General features: G+C 46.8%; 8 protein-coding genes across 8 annotated transcripts in view; 4 read left to right on the forward strand and 4 right to left on the reverse strand.

The window, feature by feature from the left end:
• PADG_11211 (uncharacterized protein) overlaps positions 1-870 on the reverse strand; it is a gene marked incomplete at both ends in the record, with an annotated part of 1,644 nt that extends 774 nt beyond the window's left edge. Inside the window, 2 exons of the mRNA XM_010758504.1 lie at positions 29-547; positions 604-870. Of these exons, the coding sequence (XP_010756806.1) occupies positions 29-547; positions 604-870 (786 nt within the window). The remainder of the gene's footprint in view (positions 1-28; positions 548-603) is intronic.
• An 863-nt stretch (positions 871-1,733) lies between these two features.
• On the forward strand, positions 1,734-3,767 carry PADG_01114 (karyopherin alpha; the record flags this gene model as incomplete). The annotated part of the gene is made up of 3 exons (XM_010757825.1): positions 1,734-1,976; positions 2,273-2,782; positions 2,856-3,767. The coding sequence occupies 3 exons, from the start codon at positions 1,734-1,736 to the stop codon at positions 3,765-3,767; spliced, it is 1,665 nt and encodes a 554-aa protein (XP_010756127.1).
• A 1,367-nt stretch (positions 3,768-5,134) lies between these two features.
• PADG_01115 (uncharacterized protein) lies at positions 5,135-7,280 on the reverse strand (the record flags this gene model as incomplete). Its single annotated transcript, XM_010758311.1, has 6 exons — positions 5,135-5,289; positions 5,388-5,576; positions 5,662-5,869; positions 5,961-6,364; positions 6,449-6,860; positions 6,999-7,280. The coding sequence occupies 6 exons, from the start codon at positions 7,278-7,280 to the stop codon at positions 5,135-5,137; spliced, it is 1,650 nt and encodes a 549-aa protein (XP_010756613.1).
• Positions 7,281-8,525: 1,245 nt separating this feature from the next.
• PADG_01116 (uncharacterized protein) lies at positions 8,526-8,783 on the reverse strand (the record flags this gene model as incomplete). The annotated part of the gene is made up of 1 exon (XM_010757826.1): positions 8,526-8,783. The coding sequence occupies one exon, from the start codon at positions 8,781-8,783 to the stop codon at positions 8,526-8,528; it is 258 nt and encodes an 85-aa protein (XP_010756128.1).
• Positions 8,784-10,455: 1,672 nt separating this feature from the next.
• PADG_01117 (uncharacterized protein) lies at positions 10,456-11,220 on the forward strand (the record flags this gene model as incomplete). The annotated part of the gene is made up of 3 exons (XM_010758312.1): positions 10,456-10,564; positions 10,681-10,850; positions 10,924-11,220. The coding sequence occupies 3 exons, from the start codon at positions 10,456-10,458 to the stop codon at positions 11,218-11,220; spliced, it is 576 nt and encodes a 191-aa protein (XP_010756614.1).
• A 228-nt stretch (positions 11,221-11,448) lies between these two features.
• Positions 11,449-13,282, forward strand: PADG_01118 (uncharacterized protein; the record flags this gene model as incomplete). Its single annotated transcript, XM_010758313.1, has 5 exons — positions 11,449-11,574; positions 11,728-11,831; positions 11,896-12,250; positions 12,344-13,021; positions 13,118-13,282. The coding sequence occupies 5 exons, from the start codon at positions 11,449-11,451 to the stop codon at positions 13,280-13,282; spliced, it is 1,428 nt and encodes a 475-aa protein (XP_010756615.1).
• A 2,818-nt stretch (positions 13,283-16,100) lies between these two features.
• PADG_01119 (uncharacterized protein) lies at positions 16,101-16,826 on the forward strand (the record flags this gene model as incomplete). Its single annotated transcript, XM_010758314.1, has 1 exon — positions 16,101-16,826. One exon carries the CDS (start codon positions 16,101-16,103, stop codon positions 16,824-16,826), a length of 726 nt encoding a protein of 241 aa, XP_010756616.1.
• A 3,614-nt stretch (positions 16,827-20,440) lies between these two features.
• PADG_01122 (uncharacterized protein) lies at positions 20,441-22,837 on the reverse strand (the record flags this gene model as incomplete). The annotated part of the gene is made up of 1 exon (XM_010757827.1): positions 20,441-22,837. One exon carries the CDS (start codon positions 22,835-22,837, stop codon positions 20,441-20,443), a length of 2,397 nt encoding a protein of 798 aa, XP_010756129.1.
• Between the last annotated feature and the right edge of the window lie 505 nt (positions 22,838-23,342).

The raw sequence follows: 23,342 nt of genomic DNA on the forward strand, positions 1-23,342 counted from the left end.
AATGAGAATGAGGTTCCCAGAGAGTAACCTGTAAGCTCATTTGACCAAAGGGCCCGGGCCAATCGCGTTTTGGTCTCGAAGTGTATCCGTATTCATCGCCATCGCGAGAGCCATCCCCTTCCGAAACATAATTATAAAGCTGCTTGTTTTGGGTATAATCGGTGACATAGAGGAGAAATCTCTGATAGTCTTCAGGGTACGTTTTGACTACCTCAACGACAAGGTCGACGAATGTACCGCATGAAATGTCTTTGATCAAGGAAAATTTTCGTCTGCCGCGGGAAGTAGGTGGTTTGGAGATATTAGAGCGAGATGGAGCCGCAGCCGCAGCTGCTGAGATTTTAAAGGGCTGACCGGTAGGCATCGAACTTCCAGCACCGATCAAGGTAAAGGCATATGATTTCTCGGTAGCAGTAAGCTTTTGAGTATTGGGGTGCATAGATATCTGTGGAGAGAGCCTGGGATTCGGTGCTTTTTGGAAAATAACCCAGGGAACAAAATCATTCTGCGTGCAGAGCCCAACAGTCGCAGCTTGATATGTCCGTATCTGTAAGTCATCAGCAAGCCCACGAGTCTAACTTGATGCTGCAGGAAGATACAGACCCTAATTTGTCGTAAAAGAACGACATCCCCATGCTGAGGGGCCGGTACATGCGTCTCATTATTGTTAAAGTAGCGGATTTTGAGACCGTTCCAGGCCGCTGAGGAGAAGTCATTATCTTTGAGAGTGAAGGTGGATACATATGAAGATCCCCCGGAAGGTTTTGGCGCAAGGGCATCAACTACAACGGCGATAACATTCACCAGTCTATCCCATTTTGACTGTGCAGTTTGGATGTCGTCGAATCCGACAGGTAGAGATGGGGCCATTATAATATGTAGGCCGAGAAAAGGGTGTCCGACAGGAGGAGCCGGAAAAATGTCAATTGGGGGGTTGTGACAAGAAGCCGAGGACACCAATTGGGCAATCAAGGATATATTAAAGGGGATCTAACTATCCCAACGGTGGAACTTTGCGTATATAATTTTGGTCAAAGACTTCTCTAGACTGGTGTATACCGAAGGGGAGCACATCCCGGAGAAGCTGAAAAAGGGAAATATCCCACGCTCAATGCTGACAGCACTGTAGCAAACGTAGAAAGATTTGCAAGACGGAATTATCTCAATCAGTTTTAATTCCGCTATTCCCGAGAGTTCTCCGTCTGGGAGTATGATCTTGCGAAGTGCAGCGCTGCAGAATGTTTGTTTGTTTGGTTTGAAGAGAAGCCCGGAGATAGGTCGGCTTAAGGAGAGCCACGCTTTTCTAATCAATGACAATGCGTATTTGGATAAAAATTTCCCTCTTCATAGCTATTTCTTTCTTCCAATTGTAGCTATGCTCAGGTGTAGTTTTGTCGATGCCTCGTATCAGCAACGCGTTGCTTGGGGGGTCCTTCGCAGACTTTTCTTTTTGACGTGATCATGCTGCTTAGTCATCATCGCTGGCTGGTTCAACCCTCCCAAAGCAGAAAAGCCCCTCACTGCAATCTTTCCTTTTCTCTTCTTCCTCCCAGAACGCCCGAACCCCAAAACAATCGCCAACGTCAAAGGATATAAAAGAGAGTCCGCCTATTCCATCTCCTGGTTACTACTTCTCTAAAGCTGTTCTTGGCGCTGTGTTGCTGTGTCTTTCTTTTTTTGCTCCTGCTTTTTTCCCTCCTAATTGTAGCTCTTTGTCCACCAGTACTATCGCCATGGCGGAGCGGTATATCCCAGAACATCGTCGCACTCAGTTTAAGGCTAAGAGCTCCTTCAAGCCAGATGAGCTCCGCCGTCGTCGTGAGGAGCAGCAGGTCGAGATTCGGAAGCAGAAGCGCGAAGAGAACCTCGCAAAACGGAGAGGCATTCAGACCCGTGATGGAGGCATCGGTGTAGGCGGAGGCCCTGGTCTTGCTGCCGATGATAGTGATGAGGAGGGTGGAACCATTGAGAGTGAGGTATGTGCATGTGTTCTGTTTTGTTCTTATTTCTTGATTATTTTGGTGCATATGTTGTGTGGTTTCCCGCCATTTTCATGGCTTGTCCGTTGCCCCTGGCCCGCACCTATCTCTCAAGCTGTAATGCACAGCGGGGAGCCGTTTGGCTCCTGAGGGCCATTATTGTCTGTGATGTCATGCAAAGAATCGAGATTATTGAAAGAGCCCCGGAATGGAAAGCTAGAGTCTATTCTTGAAAGATGACCGTTGAGATAATGATTTGATGGGGAATAACTAGCTGATACCCCCCTCTGTAGCTGAACTCTGAGCTTCCGGAGATGGTCAAGGGTGTTTTCTCCGACCAAATCGAACTGCAGATACAGGCCACCACCAAATTCAGAAAACTTCTTTCCAAAGAACGGAACCCTCCTATCGAGAGAGTCATTGAAACTGGCGTTGTCAGCCGCTTCGTTGAATTCCTTCGTTCACCCCATACTCTGGTCCAGTTTGAGGCCGCTTGGGCATTGACCAACATCGCTTCCGGATCTGCACAGCAAACCCAGGTTGTCATCGAAGCTGGTGCTGTTCCTATTTTCGTTGAGCTTTTGAGCAGCCATGAGCCCGATGTGAGGGAACAGGCTGTTTGGGCGTTGGGCAATATTGCTGGTGACAGCCCTCAATGTCGCGATTTTGTTCTTGGCGCTGGAGCTCTCCGTCCTCTCCTCGCCTTGATTGGTGATGGTCGTAAGCTTAGCATGCTTCGAAATGCCACATGGACTTTGAGCAATTTCTGCCGTGGAAAAACTCCCCAGCCTGACTGGCCAACGGTATTTCTCTCTCTCCCCTGCATGGTTGATGACTTTTAGGTGTGATTCCTAACCCTAACTGTTGGCATTATAGATTCTGCCTGCTCTGCCCATCCTTGCTAAATTGGTGTACATGCTTGATGACGAGGTCCTGATCGACGCCTGCTGGGCCATCTCCTATCTCTCAGACGGATCAAATGACAAAATCCAGGCCGTGATCGAAGCCGGAATTCCTCGTCGGTTAGTTGAGCTGTTGATGCACGCCTCTACATCCGTTCAGACACCAGCTCTCCGGTCTGTTGGTAATATTGTTACTGGTGATGATGTCCAGACCCAAGTAATTATCAACTGTGGGGCTCTTCCTGCCCTACTTTCCCTCCTCAGCTCCACGAAAGACGGTATCCGAAAGGAAGCTTGCTGGACCATCTCCAATATTACTGCTGGCAATTCTACGCAAATCCAGGCAGTTATTGATGCTAACATCATTCCTCCATTGATTAACCTTTTGTCGAACGGAGATTTCAAGACTCGGAAAGAAGCCTGCTGGGCCATTTCAAACGCCACGTCTGGAGGCCTTCAGAAACCAGAACAAATCCGCTATCTCGTATCTCAAGGATGCATTAAGCCGCTTTGCGACCTTCTTGCATGCCCTGATAACAAGATTATCCAAGTTGCCCTGGATGGTCTGGAGAATATTCTGAAGGTGGGAGAGATGGACAAGGAATCTGCTCAGATGGGAGAACCTAGCGTGAATCGCTATGCCCTGTTCATCGAAGAGGCCGGCGGCATGGAGAAGATCCACGATTGCCAGAACAACGCCAACGAGGAAATCTACATGAAGGCATACAACATCATTGAACGCTACTTCTCCGATGAAGAGGAAGCTGGTGCTGATATTGACGAACTTGCACCCCAGCAAACACAGGCCGGTTTCACCTTGGGTACCAACCAACAACAAGCCGGATCCTTCAACTTTGCCAATGGTGGAGATAGCATGGACATGTAAATGTCTTTCTATTTATCCACGCATGTCCAAAATGATATCAGCAGCTAGCACAAGGCGAGAGCCGTTGTTAAGTTCAAGGTGTGACTCGTCACTAATTTCCTTCCTGTTCCAACACAACAAGTCCGATTATTCCAGCAATTTTTTGACACTTTTTTCCCCTTTATTTTCAACGAACCGTCCCACGATTAAGAGATTCACCGTCATGTATTCTCCCATTTTATATTTCCCTGATTTCATTCCGCCGCCTGTCGGACCCTGGCACATTTGTTACATTGTTTGCCTTATGCACACTACCTAAACCCAGCATGTTCAATACACCGGCGTATTTCTATCAGACCTTGTCCCCATGTTTTCACGGCCTGTTCTTCATCCCTCTTTTTTTTTTTTTTTTTTTTTTTTTTTTTTTTTTTTTTGAGTGTAGCTAGTGGGCGGATCGGCTTGACAACGAAACTTGGAAGCCCGTTAAGTCTTCGAATTTCATTTCCCCTTTGTTGATGAGGAGGCTTGGGCGTCGTGCAATATTTATTTCTCTTCCCTGTCTTTTTGTTTCCGTTTTCTACTATAGTTTTTCTTCCGTTTTCGATTTTCCCCCGCATCCGCCTTCTTTTGGGTTTTGGGTTGTGGTTGATTTCGAGTTTTCTTTTCCCCATTTCACCCACGTCCACCATCCCTTTTCCTTTCCCCCCACATCCCAAATCAACAAGCCCAATTTACTTAAACAAATGTGTATCACTCTGTTTCTAACAACAGCCCTGCCAATTTATTCCCGCTCTTCCCTTCCCCCCCATCTGCACTATTCTTCAAGAGCAAAGCAATACACAAAATAAATGAAGAAAAGTTATTTCATTATCATTACAACGAGTTTTATTTCTCACGTTGAATACGAAATATACTGTGGATCTAAATAGAGTGAGGTTGTCAGTCTTTCTTTGCATGAAAGTCTGTTACCGGTTTGATGTGCCGCTGTAAAACAAAAGTTGAGTTCACTGATATTGTCTTCTCCCATCTTCTTATCACCATCCCCAAGTTTCTTCGAAGGTCAGGTGGCTAACTTGTGCCAAACCTTAAGCAAAGAGATAAATGTGAATAGACCCATCTCTACCTTCTATGAATCGGAACACTACCAAGTGGGTATGTTGGATATGTAATAAATGTTGGCATCCTACGGACTCTGTTTGCCCTGACAAAACATACAGAGGAGTGGGAAGATATATTCACATAGATACCAATTTGAACGGATAATGCAATATGCGATAAAAATCCCTAACATACCATCTTGGATCTTGCCAACAGAGAAAACCAAAAATAAAGATAAAAATAATATATATAACGTGAAATGGCCTTCTTTTCATTATGCACATCACCAATTACACACATTGCATTTCGGGAACGTATCCCCCGGCACTTTTTTCCTGGAGAGCCTTCAGAATAACTTCTCCCATCATCACCACCTTCTCCTCCTCTAGCCTGCGCCCTACAAGCTGCAAACTAACAGGCTGCCCGTGGACGACGGCGGGGTTGTCTGATGAAACAATCGTATTAGAGATCGCCGTTTGGTGGAAAGAGAAGAGGGGGAATGGAGCAGAAAAAAAAAAAAGAAGGCAAGAATGTCAAACATACACTCCTTTTGCACCTCGCCGTCAATTTTACTGAGTTCAACCTCATCGACAGCGGGAACATCTACGGTGGCGTCAACGTGGACACCGCACGGGAACGATAGGCACGAATAATCGAGGATGTTGTAGACGCCGGTGTAACCGACGTGCTTGAAACGCGTGTGTTCGACCGTTGCATACGGTGTTGTCGGGGCTATCGATTCTCGGTTAACCAGCTGAATACGCTACAGCGAACTGTTGTATAGATAGTGCGGAAGAAAACGGGGGGGCATACTCACTTAATAACCCATCAAGACCCTCGATTGCATTCCATCGCTCCATGTACTGCTGCTGGAGCTTGTTGCGCTCGACATGAAGCTGCCACAGTGCCTGAACGCCGCCGTCTTTGGCTTGGCCGTACCTGTCCATCTCAGGCCGAATGGGCTCTTTGGATGTCGCAAGGATTCCTCGCACGGTCTTTCCGCCGTCGGAGAGAAAGAAGCGGTCCTAGCGGAAGTGGGGAGATTAGAGCTGTCGAATTTTTTTTTTTTAAAAAAAAAAAAAAATTTTTATTACTTTGATCCTTAATGGGACATACTAAGATATCAACCCCTTCCTTGTGTCCGGCTGCCTCCCAATCTACAATTTCATGTCCAGCACTCCTCAACTTCTCCACTGTTTCCTTCAGTGCTCTTCGGACAGGTGGAGTCGGCCGCACGAGACCATCATCCCACAACACTGCTAGTTTCAGTCGCAGCTTGGGCTCTACAGTCCGCCAAGGGATTGGAATGCATTTTGGATCCCGGACCCAGGGCTCACTGTTCGCAACGGTGGATGCGAAGAGTTTGATGCACTCTAGCGTCGCAGCCATGGGTCCGTTGACGCTCAGGACGGACTCCTGTCCCGCCAGTCCGGATTTGGTGAGGAAGTTGGGGAAGCGGCCGAAGGAGGGGCGCAGCGTGAAGATGCCTGTGCAGGCGGCGGGGATGCGGAGAGAGCCGCCTGTCATTGAATTGCTGCTGGTTAGCTATATTTCCCACTAGTTACTTGGGAAATGGGAATGCGGAGAGACGTTGAACTACATACCAATATCCGTCCCAACACCCAACGGACTGCCCCCAAACGCAATCAACGCTGACTCACCCCCAGATGAGCCGCCGGAGGTCAATAGGCGATTGCGCGGATTCAATGTGCGCCCAAAAACATTATTTACCGTCTCGGCAATCATCATTGCTGTCGGGACGTTGGTCTTGACATACAGGACCGCTCCCGCCTCACGCAGCAGATCCGTCATGATGCTATTGTACGTGGCCGGGTCGTTGACCCAGCCCGTAAAGCCAATTGTCGAGTCCTTGCCGATAATGTTGAAGTTGTCTTTCAGGGAAATTGGGAGGCCGTGAAGAGGCCCGACTGGTTTGCCGGTAGCAGCGAAGCGAGTGTCGAGTGCTTTTGCGCTTTCCAACGCCTCTGGGAAAAGGGTTTCTGAGAGGCAGTTCGTCTGGGCGGATATGTCAGCTGGGGATTTTTTTTTTTTTTGAGTGATGATTGGGTAGGAGAATGAGCGGGCGTATGTTTCTCTATTGTAGAACTTTTTTATATATATATATTTTTTTCTTTCCCGCGAACATTAACATACCAGCTGATGAGCGGCAGCCGCACGTTTACAGAATGCGCGAGTTACAGCTTCGGCACTCCAGACGCCCGTTGCGGTTTTCTGTAGGATTTCGGAAGCTGTTGAGCTGGTAATCTCCAACTCATCTGCTGTGAACCATTCCGATTTCTCAGGGAAGCTAGTCACATCGGCCTGGGATTCCGGAGGGAAGATATCTTGAGGGATAATCCATTCCGACGGGATGGAGGAGAGAAGCTCTTCCCTCTTCGCAGCGGCGATAGCCTCCCAGGAGTGTTCACTGAGCATTTTCTGAGGTATGTGTTTTAGCTACTCTTCACCCTCTGATACTATGAGCGGCTAGTACTCTACAGCTTAAAAAGTGAGTAGGGATATCAAAGCAGTCGGCCAAAAAAAGCTCTACGACAACCATAAAATACCAGAAACCATCAGTTTAGAATGCAGAGAGAAGGGAAAACGAGATAGTTAAATGATGGGTAACTATATAGAACGAAATATGGAACGAAATATCAACCCCGTGGGGCCACTAACACCGGCAGTCTCCTCCTCTCCCTGGTCTATCCCCGTCGAAGCATCCGTATGATTAATAACTTTCCATCCGCATGCTCTCTGGGCGCAAAAAGCCAGAGTACGTTCCCACTGAGGGGCCGATCAGTTGGCCACCCATTCCATTGGGGCATTCTTAAGCCTCTCCCTCTGTGGCCATCATTATTCGCTGGCTAAGAGCAAGCAAACGACCCCGCATTGGCTTCCTTTGCGGTGATTAAAAGGTTGGTCGAATTGAAGGGCGGGTCCGGAATTTTTTTTTTTTTTTAAACTCTTCGGCAGGGAGATAACTAGTCAAAAGAGGCGTTAAAGGTGGGTTGCGAAGTAACTAACTTATCCAAAGCGAAACCAACGGGGGCTTTATTAGTCGCGTTATCGGCTGGTCTGGGGGCGGTTCAGAGAGTGTTCAGCGATGTTTCCAGTCTTCTGGATAGTTAGTTGAGGAGAGAGCAATTTCAACACTACCCAAGTTCCTACCAGTCGACGCCTGTTATATATATATATATATATATGATTTCCTCTCTGGGATTTTACTACTCCTCCTCTACCGACACAACGTCTATGCGCCATGCAACCCGTATCAAGGCAAGGGATATAGAAATGCAGTGCCCGCACTGGGGGCCTTGGCTCTGTATTTGGGAGTGCTTTGACGTAGTTAGTTACTGACCCACCGATCGCCCTCCTCACAGATGACTTGAGCTGTAATGTCTCAACAACGACCCGTTGTATTCATTAGTTATATGAAATGGGGATTTACAAATCTGAATATCCTTGGTTGTACGTACTTTAGTTCCTTATTACACAAACCTTAATATATTATAATTAACCGTTCAAATACGTAGGAATTAGCTGTGGCCACTCCGTGCATTGGCTGGGCGTCTGGTGGGTAGTTATAATAATAATACGTTTCGGCTGGCGCCTCGGCAATGGAGCAAGTTATTTTTTTTTTTTTTTTTTTTTGCGAAATCGAGCTGTTCTCTGACTCACCTATGGCTTGTTGCCACAGCTGCATATCGCAGTGCATTCCAGCATGTGTATTGTTGCCGCAATACGCAGCAAACCTAGATCTCGGGATGTTGTCGAACCCTCGTTCCCGCCCCTGATCTTGCAGCGAAGGCGTTGGCCGTGCACCGGGGGACCCGGGTAGCCCCCATGATAATTGTGGGCTTCTTTGGCTACCAAGTCGTCGACGAGTTGCCAGTGTTGGACAGCTGGAAGATCGCCGGTAGCACATACGGAATACATAGCTATCGGGCTCTGATACGATATGAGCGCTGTCGTGGATGGATTTTGGTAGGACAGGGAGCACCTCAACATCTTCCATATAGTTTTACCAGAGGATGATCGCCGCAAGATGGATATCCATTCTCAGTCAAGGCCATCAAATAACTCTATGTGTTTACACTGTCATGTAGTCGTTCGATATTATATATGGGAAATGTTATCATTGCAATAGCAATCGCATTTTGACTTATCTTCCTGTGAACCCTTGACATTAGGGACTGATATCATTACTCATAGCATAGATCTGAAATCCTTGCTATAGTTAACTACTTCCACAGAGCTCCACCCCGCTGTTTCCAAGTTTTTTTGATGAAGGGCCAACAACCGTTGGGAAGAGATGGTCGCACTGCATGCTCTGCATTGCCTCTGCATATTCTAAACATTTGATCTCTTTCATGCGCCAGGATTTGGGGAAGTGTGGTTACGATGTCTAGCTCACGGGCAACTTAAATACCCAGAACCACGGTATCAACCCATGGATCACAGCGTCGGTGGGTAGATAGATTTTCGCAGGCTAACGAATCGTTTCTTCGTTCATCTATCACAACCCCGCAAACGGGAACTTTGGGGTTCAGAGTGTGGAAACCACTCGTTACACCAAGCCTGGAAATTTGAGGGGAACCCTGCGTCAATTTTCAAGTGCATGAGAAATTTTGCGTAAAGTGCAGCGTTGAGATCATTTAACCCGGCTATACTCCCCTTACTCGGGAGAGGGATTGGGATCTAAATTACACGGAGAGGTAGGCGTTGAAACTTGATCCGAGTTTCTACATATCCTCCCCTCGTTGATGTGTCTGAGAGATTATGAGGAGGTAATGAAATCAAAAGTTGATCCATAGATGCGCCTGCGTGAGTAGGGATTGCGGTGGAGTGAGTGTATGCGTTTGGCAGCGAGGAGCTGGACCCTAACTGATACGAACATGAACGGCCGGATTCTACATACCAAATATAGTTAGAGGACTTCCCAGATTGTTTCGCACGATGCAATTCAAAAAAGACAAAATTGCTAGCGGATGGGATTGTAAATGAAGGAAGGGGGGTTTGAGATCTCCAACCCGTCTCTCTTTGACACAACTCGTAGATATGTCTGGTATCAGCATCCCTGACATCTTCCCGCCTCTACCTTCTGCTGCTCCAATTTGGCCACTGACCTCTGCATTTGAGCCCAATATGTGGAGGAGTTCAGAAAGCATCACACATCCATCTCTGTCTTTTCTCCGGATAAGGAGACTAGCCCATCCCATGAATATCCTTCCCCGGACGACAACAACGTCCTGTCATGGATCATGATTGACATAGTTTGGTTAATAGGGTCAGTTAAATACTTGGCTGGGCGCGTTGACACCAATGTGTAGCTAATACCTCTTTTTTCTACCCTGTCGAGGCATTGCTCTGTTGAGCTCGCTGTGTCGCCTTTAACTCTTCCGCACATAACCACAGATATAGAGAGTAATGAACCCCGCCGCTCCCCTCAGCAATCAATGGACGGCCCTGAAATGTAGTTAGGTGAAGCGTCTATCGTATTATTTGGCTCTACAAATCCGACCCACGGATAAATACCAACCTGTTACACAATCTACTCCCTAAATACTCCGCAGAGTGAAGTCTGCTTCTGAGGTGACCTGTTGTCGCAATGCTTAAACATGATTCGACAACCCATCGCCCGAAAACTGAATCAGAGAAAAGCGGATCCCCGCACCGGCGAACCTTGGTTGGCCACGAGAAAGCACAGGCATCACGCGGTATTTGATTTGGCAGGCAAAAAAAAAAAAAAAAAAATCACAATCAACTTGACAATCGCTTTGGCCCCTGTGGGGAGGTAGGGAGACCGGTAATCGCTGATTTAAACCGGGCTCAGAGGCAGTTGAAGCAGAGTCGGAACGGAGTCAAGTGGCGAGAGCTGCATTTCCCTCGCGTCTTGCCGCCTCAATAGCCCTGCCTTCCCGCGCAGGGGAGGGAAATGTGGAAACTGGAAGAGAGAGAGAGAGAGGCCTGGTAAAGGGGGAAAAGGTGGTGAATGCTGCACCGGTGGGCTACCATTTGCACTGTTATTCCGAGATGCAGAGATATCTGGCATTACTGACATAACGGACATGCCTAGGTCCTCTCTCTGGAATCCATGAATTATATCAAGTCAGCAGCGAGCAATAGTTCATTTCACCGCACAGCAAAGGGACAGACATCTGCTGAGCAAATCTTCATCTACGCTTCCAAGGAGCATCCACATCCAACAAATTACCAACAGCAAGAGCTAATACCTCTGACTAACTCCTCATCGATCAGAAAAGATATTGCGAGAGATTATGTCCGTGGCTCCAAAACTTGGCATGAGAACGCGAGATATGGCACTGAGGAGATAGAGCCGAAGGGTAGCTGTGAGCTGGCTGGTCAAATATAATTAATCAACCCTGCTTCCCCCGGATTTCTCTTTCGATGTCAACTGCTCGAACCCAGATATCCTCTTTATATATATATATATATATATTCTGAGGTATCCTGGCCCTAATATCTCGCTTCTCTGCTCCCGGTTGTTGGGTTGCGAGTGCGTGAGAGGAGAGCGGTTTTCATAACTATCATCTCCATCCCTAATAACTCACTGGTGCCTTCGCTCTCAACCGTCGCCGCCATGGCCCGCAACAGGTTTATGCAGTATTTGCGCGGCACAGAGAGCAGGCCTGGTGAGGCTGCCCTGTTGCGCAAGATTGACTTTTTCATTCTCACATTCTGCTGTCTGATGTACTTTGCCAACTATGTGAGTTTCGACTATTTCCCCTCTATCCCTTGATGACCGTTGGCAGTGCTCCACGGCAGATATCTCGAGTTCCTGCCGTCTTTCTTCTTTGAAACGGTATGGTGCGGGTTGCGCGAGGGGGAAATATATGCTAACAGCTATATGTCTGATTAGTTGGATCGAAGCAACTTGAACAATGCTTATGTTTCCGGAATGAAGGAGGATTTGAACTTCCAGGGAAAGCAGCTCAATCTGATCAATACCATATTTACCGTCGGGTATGGTTGTCAACTCTGATTCCCTCCATGTTGTACATCGAGTCTGATATTCCTATTTCCGTAGATATATTCTTGGCCAGGTCCCCTCCAATCTGGCTCTCATCTACTTCAAGCCTAGGATATTCTTCCCTTGTATGATGCTGTTCTGGGGCGGCTTGACCATGATTACTGCTGCCGTGAAGAACCCACAGTCCATCATGGCCATCCGCTTCTTCCTCGGGTTGGCTGAATCCAGCACTTTCGTCGGCACCCACTACATTCTCGGTTCGTGGTACACAGAGTCCGAGTTGGGGAAACGAAGTGGAATTTTCACTGCCTCGGGTCTTGCAGGGACTATGTTTGGCGGCTTCATCCAGACCGGTATCCATAAGTCGCTACATGGCACCAGGGAATTGGCTGGTTGGAGATGGTTGTTTATTGTATGTTAAGTTGGTTATTCCGGTTCCTGCCTCAAACCTCTGAATATCTATCCTAGCGTCCTCATGCACACAATCTAACATATGCAACCCTAGATCGACGGTCTCATAACCTTACCAATTGCCCTTTACGGTCTCTTCCTCTTCCCCGACACCCCTTCCACCACCAATGCCCCCTACCTGAATGCCGATGAGCGCGCCCTCGCCATCTCCCGCGTTCCTGAACCTGTGCGCGAACGCACCCCGTTCAGTCTCTCTTTCCTCAAGCGCGTCTTGAGCTCATGGCATTGGTACGGCTTCGTCATGCTCTGGATTATCGCGGGAGAAACCGAATCCTTCTCCACAAATGCCCTCCTGGCCCTCTATATGAAATCTCACACGACCAACAAATACTCCATCTCGCAGCTCAACAATTACCCCACAGGCGTGCCGGCTGTCGGCATCGTGTCAACGATTGCCTGGGCTACATTGACTGATTTCTTGCATGGGAAGAGGTACCTGGTCGGCTATTGGATTGGTATCACTGGCGTTGTTACTTCTGCGATGATTTTGTCCCCCGGAGCGTCGACAGCGGCGATCTTTGGCGCATACTATTGGGCCGGCTCCGTGTATGCGTGTCAGGCAACGTTCTTTGCGTGGGCTAATGATGCCATGCGGTATAAGAATGATGCGTTGCGGAGCGTTGTCATTGCCAGCATGAATATGGGGAGTAATGTGGTTAACGCGTGGTGGGCTTTGCTCTTCTACTCAGCCGATCAGGCACCCTTTTTCACGGTATGTCCATCGCGCATATACGCCTTTTCGTCTACAGTCATCTTATCTCGTGTGCGGACCTTGCTAACTTCCCCTTTTTTTTATTTACTTTTTTAGAAAGGTATGTGGGCAATGATTGCCTGCTCGATTGCAATGGCCATTTGGACTGCGGGCATTGTATACTTCTCCGTCCGGGATGAGAAGATCGAGGAGGCGCAAAGACCGGAGGACGAACCTCAGAAAATGGTTGAGAAGATAGATGTGAATGGGAGCACAGTCTAATGGCTGATTATGTATTGTATAATTTATGTGACTGGTTGCATCGTTTTGAATTATCCTTTTCCTCTCTCTTTAACATAAACCACCACACAACGCACGCCGCCACACAACGCACGCCCCAAAAAGCCGATTTTTGAACCCAACCTTCCACCTTCAATCATCTACAACATGCCAACCAAAGAAGTTGTAGAGCTCGCAGTGGCTGAATTCCTTTCGCAAGAGGCTGGCAATTATACTACTGTTGCAAAAAAATACAGAATTCATCGAACTACGCTTATGCGACGCGTTACGGGCAAATCAGTGTCTCGAGAAACTGCCGACTCCCTATGTAGACAGAAACTTACGAACTCTCAAGAGGAAGAGCTTATTCGATATATAAATCGTCTTACGGACCGTGGCTTTCCTCCTACACCTCGAATTCTTCAAAATCTAGTTGAAGAAATCCTTCAGGAGCCGATTGGCGAGCATTGGATCTCTAGATTTTGTCAACGCCACAAGGATCGCATCAAAAGCCTATATTTACGAGCAATTGATCAAAAACGCAAGAGAGCTGATAATTCTGAGTATTTTCAGCACTTTTTCCAGCTTGTATTTGATTGATTTTTATTTACATTGCCTGCAATTTAATGAGGGGTTGCTAATGCTTGAGCATCTTAGCTAGACGAAAAGGTCAAAAAATTCAACATTTGACCATCTAATATGTGGAATCTTGATGAGAAGGGCTTTCTTATGGGCGTCATGCAAATCAGCAAGCGAATAGTCTCTGTACAGCAGCTTAAGAGCGGGAGCTTGCTAGGCACGATTCAGGATGGGAGTAGAGAATTCATCTCTTTGCTAGCCGCCATATCAGCCAGTGGAAGGTCAACGCCGCCAGGTCTTATATATCAGTCAGACTCCGGGGATTTGCAAGATACGTGGCTAGAAGATTTTGATTCTAAAGAGCATGAGGTCTTTTTTGCTGCCTCCCCGAACGGCTGGAGCAGTGATCAATATGGATTACATTGGCTGCAACGGGTCTTTAATCCTCATACAAAGGCTAGGAATGGAGCCTGGCGCCTGCTCATCCTTGACGGCCATTCTTCTCATGTCAATATGAAATTCATCAACTACGCTGATCAAAATCGTATTATCCTTGCTGTACTGCCGCCTCATTCAACTCATCGCTTGCAGCCTTTGGATGTTGGTATTTTTGGACCTTTATCAAAGGCATACTCTCAGCAGGTGGATTTATTCTTACGCTCAGCAATGGGAGGTGTATCCATTAAAAAACGCAACTTCTTTTTATTATTCCACAACGCCTGGAAGCAAGCTGTCACGAAGTCAAATATAGAGTCTGGATTTGCTGCTACTGGCATTTATCCTCTCTCACCAGATCGGGTGCTTAGCAAGCTTGCTAGACCAAGCACTCCAGTCACAGCAGAGCCAGTCACACCCACTACCATACGAGGACTGCGACGGGCAGTTAAGAAGTTAAATCAACGGTGAAGAATCTCTACTGGGTTTTGAAAAATCATTCATGCTAGTGAAAGACTAGTTTTTGAAAAAGAGATTTTGCAGCATGAAAATAAGCTTCTATATGAAGCTTTACAAAAGGAGAAGAAGCGCCGCCAACGTGGAAAGCCTCTAGGTCTTGTGGATAAAGAGAATTCGCGTGCTGCTCAATTCTTTTCACCTTCTAGGATTGCAGCAGCACGTCAGCAGCTTGAGACTGACAAGGCTGCTAAGATTAGTGAGGCTGCTGAAAAAGCTGCAGGCAAGCTTCAACAGGATATATTATGTCAAGAGAAAGTGATCATAAAAGCTGCAAAGCAAGCTGCAACTCGAGCTCTTAGGCTGGCTAATGCTCAGAAGCGAGAGAGACAAAAAGCTGAGGTTGCTGCTCGCATGGCTGCTCGTAAACTAGCTGCTGAGTGAAAGAAGACTGATAAGGAAGCTGCTCAGCAAGCTACTAGAGAGTTAAAGCTTTCTAGAGATCAAAATCTTGTTGCCGCCGCCAGATCAGCCAGGTCAGCCAAATCCCCTACAAAGGCCGTACGAAGCCAGGGGCCTGGTGAAAAATCTAACCAGGCCAACCCTATACAACCTTCCCAATCCGGTAATCAGTCAATTACACGCCTATCAGCAAGCTCCCTACGACCTACTTCTTCTAGCAGTTCCTCCACGTCGCCGTCAATTCCTTCTTCGCCTACCCCGCAATTATCACGTTGTGGCCGCATTATTCGACTTCCATCTAGATTTTTGGATTAACTATACATTTTTATATGATCTATTCCTTCTACTAGATATATATTTTTAATTTAAATTAAATAAATTCATGGGTGGTTGAGAAATTGGTGGAATTCCTTGGGTGGTTGCTTGCTTGTAGAGGCGTGCGTTGTGTGGCGGCGTGCGTTGTGTGGCGGCGTGCGTTGTGTGGCGGTTTACGTTATTGCCCTTTGTTATTGGATGCAGAGTTTATAGCTACAAGAGGTGTCAACATTTTACACGTGCCATTGAGTCCGGCGCAAATGATCTAGGACTCCCCATTTATCTACATATGATCCTGGAATAAAAGTATAGAATCGATGAACTTCATGGCACGACTATTTTCAACCCTGTCCGCCATGAAATCTGATATCCTATCGAAGTTTCTCTGCGTAGTAAGCCATTATCAGTTCAATCACGTGGCGATAAGCATTTTTGCTTCAACCTCCACTGCCAGAATATATATATATATATATATGTGGCCATATGGATGTTATAAGCCCTATCCGACAGCCCCTATGTTCTTGTAGAGCTCAAAATTCTACAGCCCAAAAGCCCCTCGACATATATAGATATTATGGACGTTCCGCCATATCCCGGCATTCCTTCCGGACCATCCCACTCCTCCTGTTCCTCCTTTGAAACTTCAACTCTTCACTCTCCAACCACGACCAGCACGACCACCGCCTCCTCCACCTCCCAACACCAACACCAGGAACCCTCTATATCATCCCTAGATGATATCTTCGACACGTCACTTCCCATCTTCGGAGAAGCCTCAGTCCAAGGCAAGCGCACCAATATATCAGATAGCGAACCATCAGACCTCCCATCCTTGCGCCGCCAGCATGTCACGGCTGGCTACCGAGATGGCATTACCGTGGCGAAGAGCGAACATGTCCAGCGCGGGTTTGATGCAGGATTCCCTGTTGGTGCCGAGCTGGGGTTGCGGGTTGGAACTGTGTTGGGTGTTCTTGAGGGGATGGCAAAAGTGACCGCTGCTGCAGGTCGCGGTGCTCGTGTCGGCGGTCGTAGTACAGATGTCGGCAGGAATATTAAGGAGAATAGACCCTCTCGGGAAGGAGGAGAAGATATGCAAGTCTTATTCGAGACAGCGAAGAAGGAGTTAACCTTACAAAACATATTTGGTGCTGTTGCGACTGACGTTGCAGTGGAAGCGGAGCAGACGGGTGATGGCGGGCGTCAATTGGAAGACCCGTGCTTGAAGCTGAGGAGGGCCGGGGAAGATATTGTGGCCGAGTGGGAAGGGAGAGTTAGAGAATTGTTGGCTGAGAGCATTTGAGATCAGTTCATCTGTGGTTTGGATTCATACGATATCCGGAAACAGGTGTAAGAGGATTTTTCCATCTATGCGATGCAAAATTCTCCCTGCTTGGAGCTTGCTGGGAGAATGTTCAGTGCCATTGGGAACCTCCAGATTCGCAGAGTGGCTGTGCCATTTCGAAAATCTTGGTGGGCTGCTTCCTCCTGGGAATAAGCTGGGAATAAGTATTGACTCACAGCCATATACGGGATACAGCATCTCCCGACTCCGACTCTTCCCAGGCCAACGCAGTGGGGATTTACAACTTGATGGCTGTTTATCTATATATTCACCCGGTAACAGGCGGCCCTTCATAAGTAAGAATGCAGATTCGTTTGAGAAGTGTGGTACGTAAATGTCTACCGTTCAGTCTTTCCCTTTGGAATATATGATTCTCATTACTGTCCCCTTTTCTTTGTTATCGGTTTTCCATTGTCGCCTTTCCATCAATAATTGAGAATAGTGTTCTTATACTAACATGAGATCCGACATCTAGGTATTGACTACCCTTGGGAGTTCGTCATAATTGAATACCTCTTAACTGAGAAGGTCCAAGTGGAATGTGTTATCCAAAAACCCCCGAAAGACCCAATGTTTTCTCCCCAATATCGGAGCTATATAGAATTACATGGCGAATGGAACATGTAATAAATGCGGAATTTCCGATTAGTCTTAAACCCTAGTTCCGGTTTCGTATTCTCATGGAGTATTGTCTCGTGCGTATCACAGAGGCTCCTTGACCCAAGGCTTCTGCCCACCAAGGCATCTTGTCGAGGGTTTACCAAAAGGACAGAAGGGTGAAATCAGATACCAGGCATCCACAGAATAATAGAAAGATTAGAATACACAATTTTCCTTCCTGGTTTAACTTCCCATCGGCATTGATAGTATCATATAAAATCAGGTACAGGAATGATGTTGATTTCCACTGTGACTGGAAGGGGTATGCCGGTTGTTATACTTTTGGCGCCTCCACCTGCGATTTCGAGACTTCTGCCAAAGGTATTAACAGTATGTGAAAAGGCAAAATGATGAGAAAGCTGCTGAGCCTAGTCAACGTGGTATTGTGGAGAAATCAGGTGTAACTAAGCTAGCTGGTTTTCGAATTAGATGGCGACCTTTGAATTCATTTTGATATTGCACATTTCTTTTTAACTTTGCTTGTTTGAATAGCAACATAAAATAAGGTTGACAAAATCCCAAAGGGTTTAGACGAGAACGGTAAACTTGTGCGGGCATTCGTCGGTCTCCATCCTCCGCACTGAACATGGATATGCAAAGACTCCTGCGCATGCGCAAAGCGGTGGGATTGCTGGAACGAAAACTTGGGTTTGATCGAACCAAGACATTTCTTGATCGGGCAACAGCGCCGGATTTGAACACAACTGGCCTCGATAATAAGATCATACCAATATTTGGATTTGGGTTGTAAAGAAACCGCGCAAACGTTTCGGGGTAAACAGAGTATACGTAATGAGCTGGCGCCGTGGATACCTAGGTAAGCTAAAGCAGGGACTTTGATGCGTGAACGTAATGTAGGATTTGGCTCTGGGCTTGAATTGCATGTTCAACTTGGATAGCTCACTCTGTTAGGCCATGAAATTATATTGAACCCGTTGTTAGCCGTTGATTGGCTTTATTGTTCTGAAATTTTCTGGAAGAAGCGGAGGTATGTCAACTGGGAATAGTTCCAATGACATAACTACGTAGTAGCCTTCCAAAGTATGGCCACATGGTTTCAAAAATCGACGTAGCGATTGAGAATCAACCCCAAGTTGGAAAATTTTCTCAACACATATATTCGAGACTCTCGCCACTCGTACCAACGACATAACGAAGTTGGGCTAATCCAGTGTGCTGAGGATGAGGAGAACAGCACATGAAGGCTTTCCTGTCGCACCCAAGGGTATTGGAATTTGGAACACACGAAAAAAACCATGGAAACCGTACTGAAAGGTTCACTAGAGGAGAACATGGGCTAAATTGGACCAATGCTGACGGTAGGAGACAAGATTATTGGAAGTGAAACCAATGCGGAAGCAATTGAATTGCGATAGGAAGCTGAGGGTGCTCAGACCATAGCAGGTGGCGAAGTGAAATCAAAGAAAGTGGGGTTCAAGCATAAGATATGTATCAGATATGCAGTTGCTAACAGATCAATACAAAGGGTAATAGGCAAATAGCTCAAAGAGAAGGGCGATGAATATTCTGGTAGACATTGTGAAGATCGATGGCAATTTCGAAATGAATTGGCGCGGATCAAGTCATGCCTTTGCATGAGCGATGTTGGTGTTAAAATAGCAGTCCATGAAACCTGGGCAGCAACTGTAGGGAGTTATGAACAAGGCATTAAAATGGAAGATTGTGAAATGGGCTCCATTTTGGCTCAAATCATGTTGGTTGGGCAAACCAATTGGGTGGGTGGGGTTTTGCACGTTCAGGAATGGTTCGCATCTCATAGGAACCCTCCGGGAACGACAAACTTAAACCGTATGTCAACGGACGCCCCCCACGCGGTGTCGAGAGACGTGATAGACTTCCCGCTGTCATGACGAGGCGAGATATGTTACTACATCTGGCACTTTGTGACGGCGGGTGATGTTAGGACTGGGATGTTTCTGAATGTGCACGCAGAATGGAGCTTGCCAGCTCATCAAAGGCTAAGTTAGATTTGCCCATCGCCATTTTAAAGCAATGCTGCTGGATGCCTGCCTGGGGCTCCTTGGGGCTCTTATTTATGTTCCCGCTTTTATCGTGGATACGCTTCAAAAACACATACGGGAGTTCAAGTTTGCATGTTGGAGGACAGTGGATTTTATGAGGGGCCGCGTGTGGGAACTAGAATGACGTTCTTGTAAGGCATCAAAATTGATTCCTCCTCCCAATGGCCTCTCCAGCAGGAATTCAGTCTTCCACTGTTTTGTTGTATTCTGGGTCGCATAGATAAAATACGCCCGGGCTGTCACTGTCGGTCATGTTTGCAAACGTATGTGTGTTCCTGTGGCGGATCCTGGTGCCCAAATTTCTGTCTGACGCTGAGGTGGACTGCTGCAACTGTCCGACGGAAACACCACTTTCCCAACACCTGCTCAGAAAAGGGGAAGTGTGTCGTCGAGGTATGAGAGAGCAAACAACAAGGAGACAAATCCTCTTGTGATATATGCCAAATAGAGGGACACTGGTAAAAGTAGCATACCGCTGGCGCATTTGCCAACCAAGATGTCAAAGTTCGGGAACGAGACGAGGGGTTGGACGGTTACTCCGTAGTTGCTATCAACTCCCCTTTTCGGATGATGCCAGGATCCGCAGCCAGTCACTCACTAGCCATACGCCGTCATAGTGCAGGGCCCAGCGCTGTGGCCAGCGCCATGACATGAAGCAAGCAGCTTATCTTGGCATAATTAGACATGCTGATGTTGCAGTCTACAGATATCAGACTAGAGGAACTATTATGAAACAAACTGGTATAAATCAGACGGTACTACATTAAGCAGGCTAACTATCATAAACAATACTTATTCATCATATTAACAAAGCAGGCTAACTAATACAGACAATACTTATACATCATAACAGAGTAGTCATTAAACATATTAAGCTTCAATCACTGCTATCGCATCATCATACGCCTTAATAATAGGATCATAGAGTATTTTTGGGTCTTGTGGTGTTCCAACAATAATTCCTTCCTTCCCATAAGGAAACAGCACGCCTCGTATGGTCCTGCAGAGATGTTTGACACACTCAAATTCCAGTGGAAACTCCTGCAGAACAAATTCAAATCCACGAACTTGCATGTCACTTTCCTTGATTCTTGCAATATTTGTATAAGTTCCAGTATACCATTCTCTCAGTCTGCTGTTTTGTGGCTGTCTCTGTCTCTGTCTCTGTAGCTCATTTAGTTTTCTCCAGCTGTTACGGGCACACTGCCAGATAAGCACATAGAAGAAAGACTCAAGATCATGCCGGTAAGTATGGTCGACATTAAGAAGCACTTCAATTGCCATGAACTCCATTGTGCCAGTCCGGTAGCGTGCACCACTTCGCTCACTTCCAACTTCTTTGGCAAGGTCCAGATCAATTAGCATGCCAGAGTGACCATCTGTCTTTTCAGGATTGGTTATTATTATATTGTTCTCTGAAATATCTCGATGAAGGATGTTTCCGTCCAGGTAAAGAGACTGATGTGCCTTTATTGCATCACGAAGTGCCATGAGTAGCTCCAAGGGTGATTTGTACTTGTAGATTGGCCGGCCAGCAGGTGATATCACCAGACAGCGGAGAACACGGTTGTCATAGAGTTCCTTGCCATTCCTGTCAAAGAGACTTGGTGTGTGCACTGACTGAATGGAGAAAGGAAGTTCATTGTTCTGCTGAGAGGTCCTCAATGATTGACTGGCAAAATGTGGTTGTTTGGACACCTGCATTCCCTTGCCTGGATATTTGCATTTCCTGGAAGATGTTTGATGAATATTCAAGTGACAGGGCTCAGCGGATGGCTGAGATTGATGAAGTGAGGAGACTCTACTGGAGGTTGCACTTTTGAAGTCATGGTGCTTGTTGTCAAAGGTCAGGCCGCAGCGCATGTCAGCTATGCTGGTGATGGTACTGTGTCCAATAATCCTGGCAATCCCTTGGACATTTTTTTGAGCTGCTAGCTTGAGGAGTTCCACCTCTGGGCGCCGCTTATCTGAAACCCATGAGAGCTTGGCTACACCCTCCACTTCTCCATCATCTGTGAGAAAACATGTCGTCCCACGGCACACAATGGCATGCTGAAAGGTAAGCATTTCACTCAGCCGCAGTGTCAATTCCTCTGAGGATTCAGACTCTTTGATGGTTATTGATTTGCTGCCGTCTTCATTTCTAGCAATAAAGGTGTCCAGTCCCAGCTCCTCATCACTCATCATGGTGTAGCCCACAAACACCTGAAGGAATTGTCTTCGGTCTGTGTTGACATCAATGATGCCTGAGCTGTAGGGGCCTGAGCGGTCAAACACCCACATCTCCATCTTGGTCCCGCAGACGGTAAATGCATGGACAAATCGCCGGGTGGGTTGAGCTGCAAAGACATCACGCACATAGCAGCTTATCTGCAGCAATGTATCTTTGGCCCTGATCTCCTTCTCTGATTTTTTCAGCTCACCAATCACCAGGATGTCTCTCCAGTCATGTTTGTCTTGTGAGAGGCTTGTGCTTCTAGCTTTCAGAAGAAGGTCAAGTTGCCGTTCCGCCTTTGAACCAGTAAGATTTGTTTTGCTCACTGTGGTGCTGTAGATGCTGCGTGATTCTGAGAGAAGGCGTTTTTGAAGTTGAAACCACCAGGTAAGGACATCACTCTGCATAGGAGGATCAGGAAACTGGGCCCAGTTCCCATCACTGTCTGGGGCTAGCACATGTTGACAGATGGCATCTGCTTTGTCACTCCAGTCTTTTCCCTTGAAGTACTTGTTGAAGAAGCCCTCAACATTCTGAAATGTGCAGTCGCATATCTCCTCAAAGATTCTCATATTCACCAACTCGCGTGTCTGCTCGGAGTCTTTCTGTGATGATGAGGTGGTTTTTACTGGCGTGCCAGTAAAGAAACGGGGGATGCTTGTCAGTGGAGGAATTGATTGTGAGATAGTAACTGTGAGATCAAGAACAGCCTTCCAAATATCAACATCTGGTGCTTTTTGGATGATAAGCCGCGCCAACAGTCGAAAGTCGTTGTAGTTGAAATCACCCTTGAGAATGCATTCATGGATATCTACAAGCTCACGAGCCACACTGTGTTTACTTATTTTAGATTGAAGCTCAACAGCTATCTCTTGCCCCAGAAAAAAAGAAAGAAGTTTTGATATTGCCCTTTGACAGATTTCATCCTTAGGATCAGCTGAGGCATCATATGCTTGCTCTGCCTCCTGAAGTGGGCCTCGCAGCGAATTTAGCGAGTCATTAAAAGGATGCTTTGCAATGATATCAGAATCATGAGGCGAAAGGGTGGTCATATGTGATGTTATGGCACAGGCAGCAATAGAAGAGATAGGGAAGCAAGGGAGTGAATTGAAAAGTTTGTTTAACTGTGTATCAGGATATCTCAAATCTCAACAGCTAATGTTGTATCAAACTGAGCTGTATATTCCTTGCATCGATTTTCTGACCGAGTAAAATAGGTTGTGGGGGTAAAACAACCAGAAAGAGAAAGAGATATGTGAGAGGCTGACTAAGCGACTAAGTGGTGGTGGCTGCTAACTAACTAGTTTTGTTAGAGGATGTGGGAGCCTAGGTTTCCTATTATGGACTAGCGCACCGCACAATAGTATATAGCATCCCTGAGATAGGCTACCAATACAACCACTAACTTCAGACGTCCAACAGAGGATTCCTCGGCTACCCGAGGTCACGTGCACATATGTATTTATTAGTAGTAGCTAGCTCGCTTAGAGTCCCACAATGCAACAAGGTTGATAACGGTCCTCTAAGAAGTCTAACTAACTAACTAGTTAACTAATT

Source organism: Paracoccidioides brasiliensis (genome assembly GCF_000150735.1).
Source record: "Paracoccidioides brasiliensis Pb18 unplaced genomic scaffold supercont2.1, whole genome shotgun sequence".
Classification (NCBI taxonomy): Eukaryota; Fungi; Ascomycota; class Eurotiomycetes; order Onygenales; family Ajellomycetaceae; genus Paracoccidioides; species Paracoccidioides brasiliensis.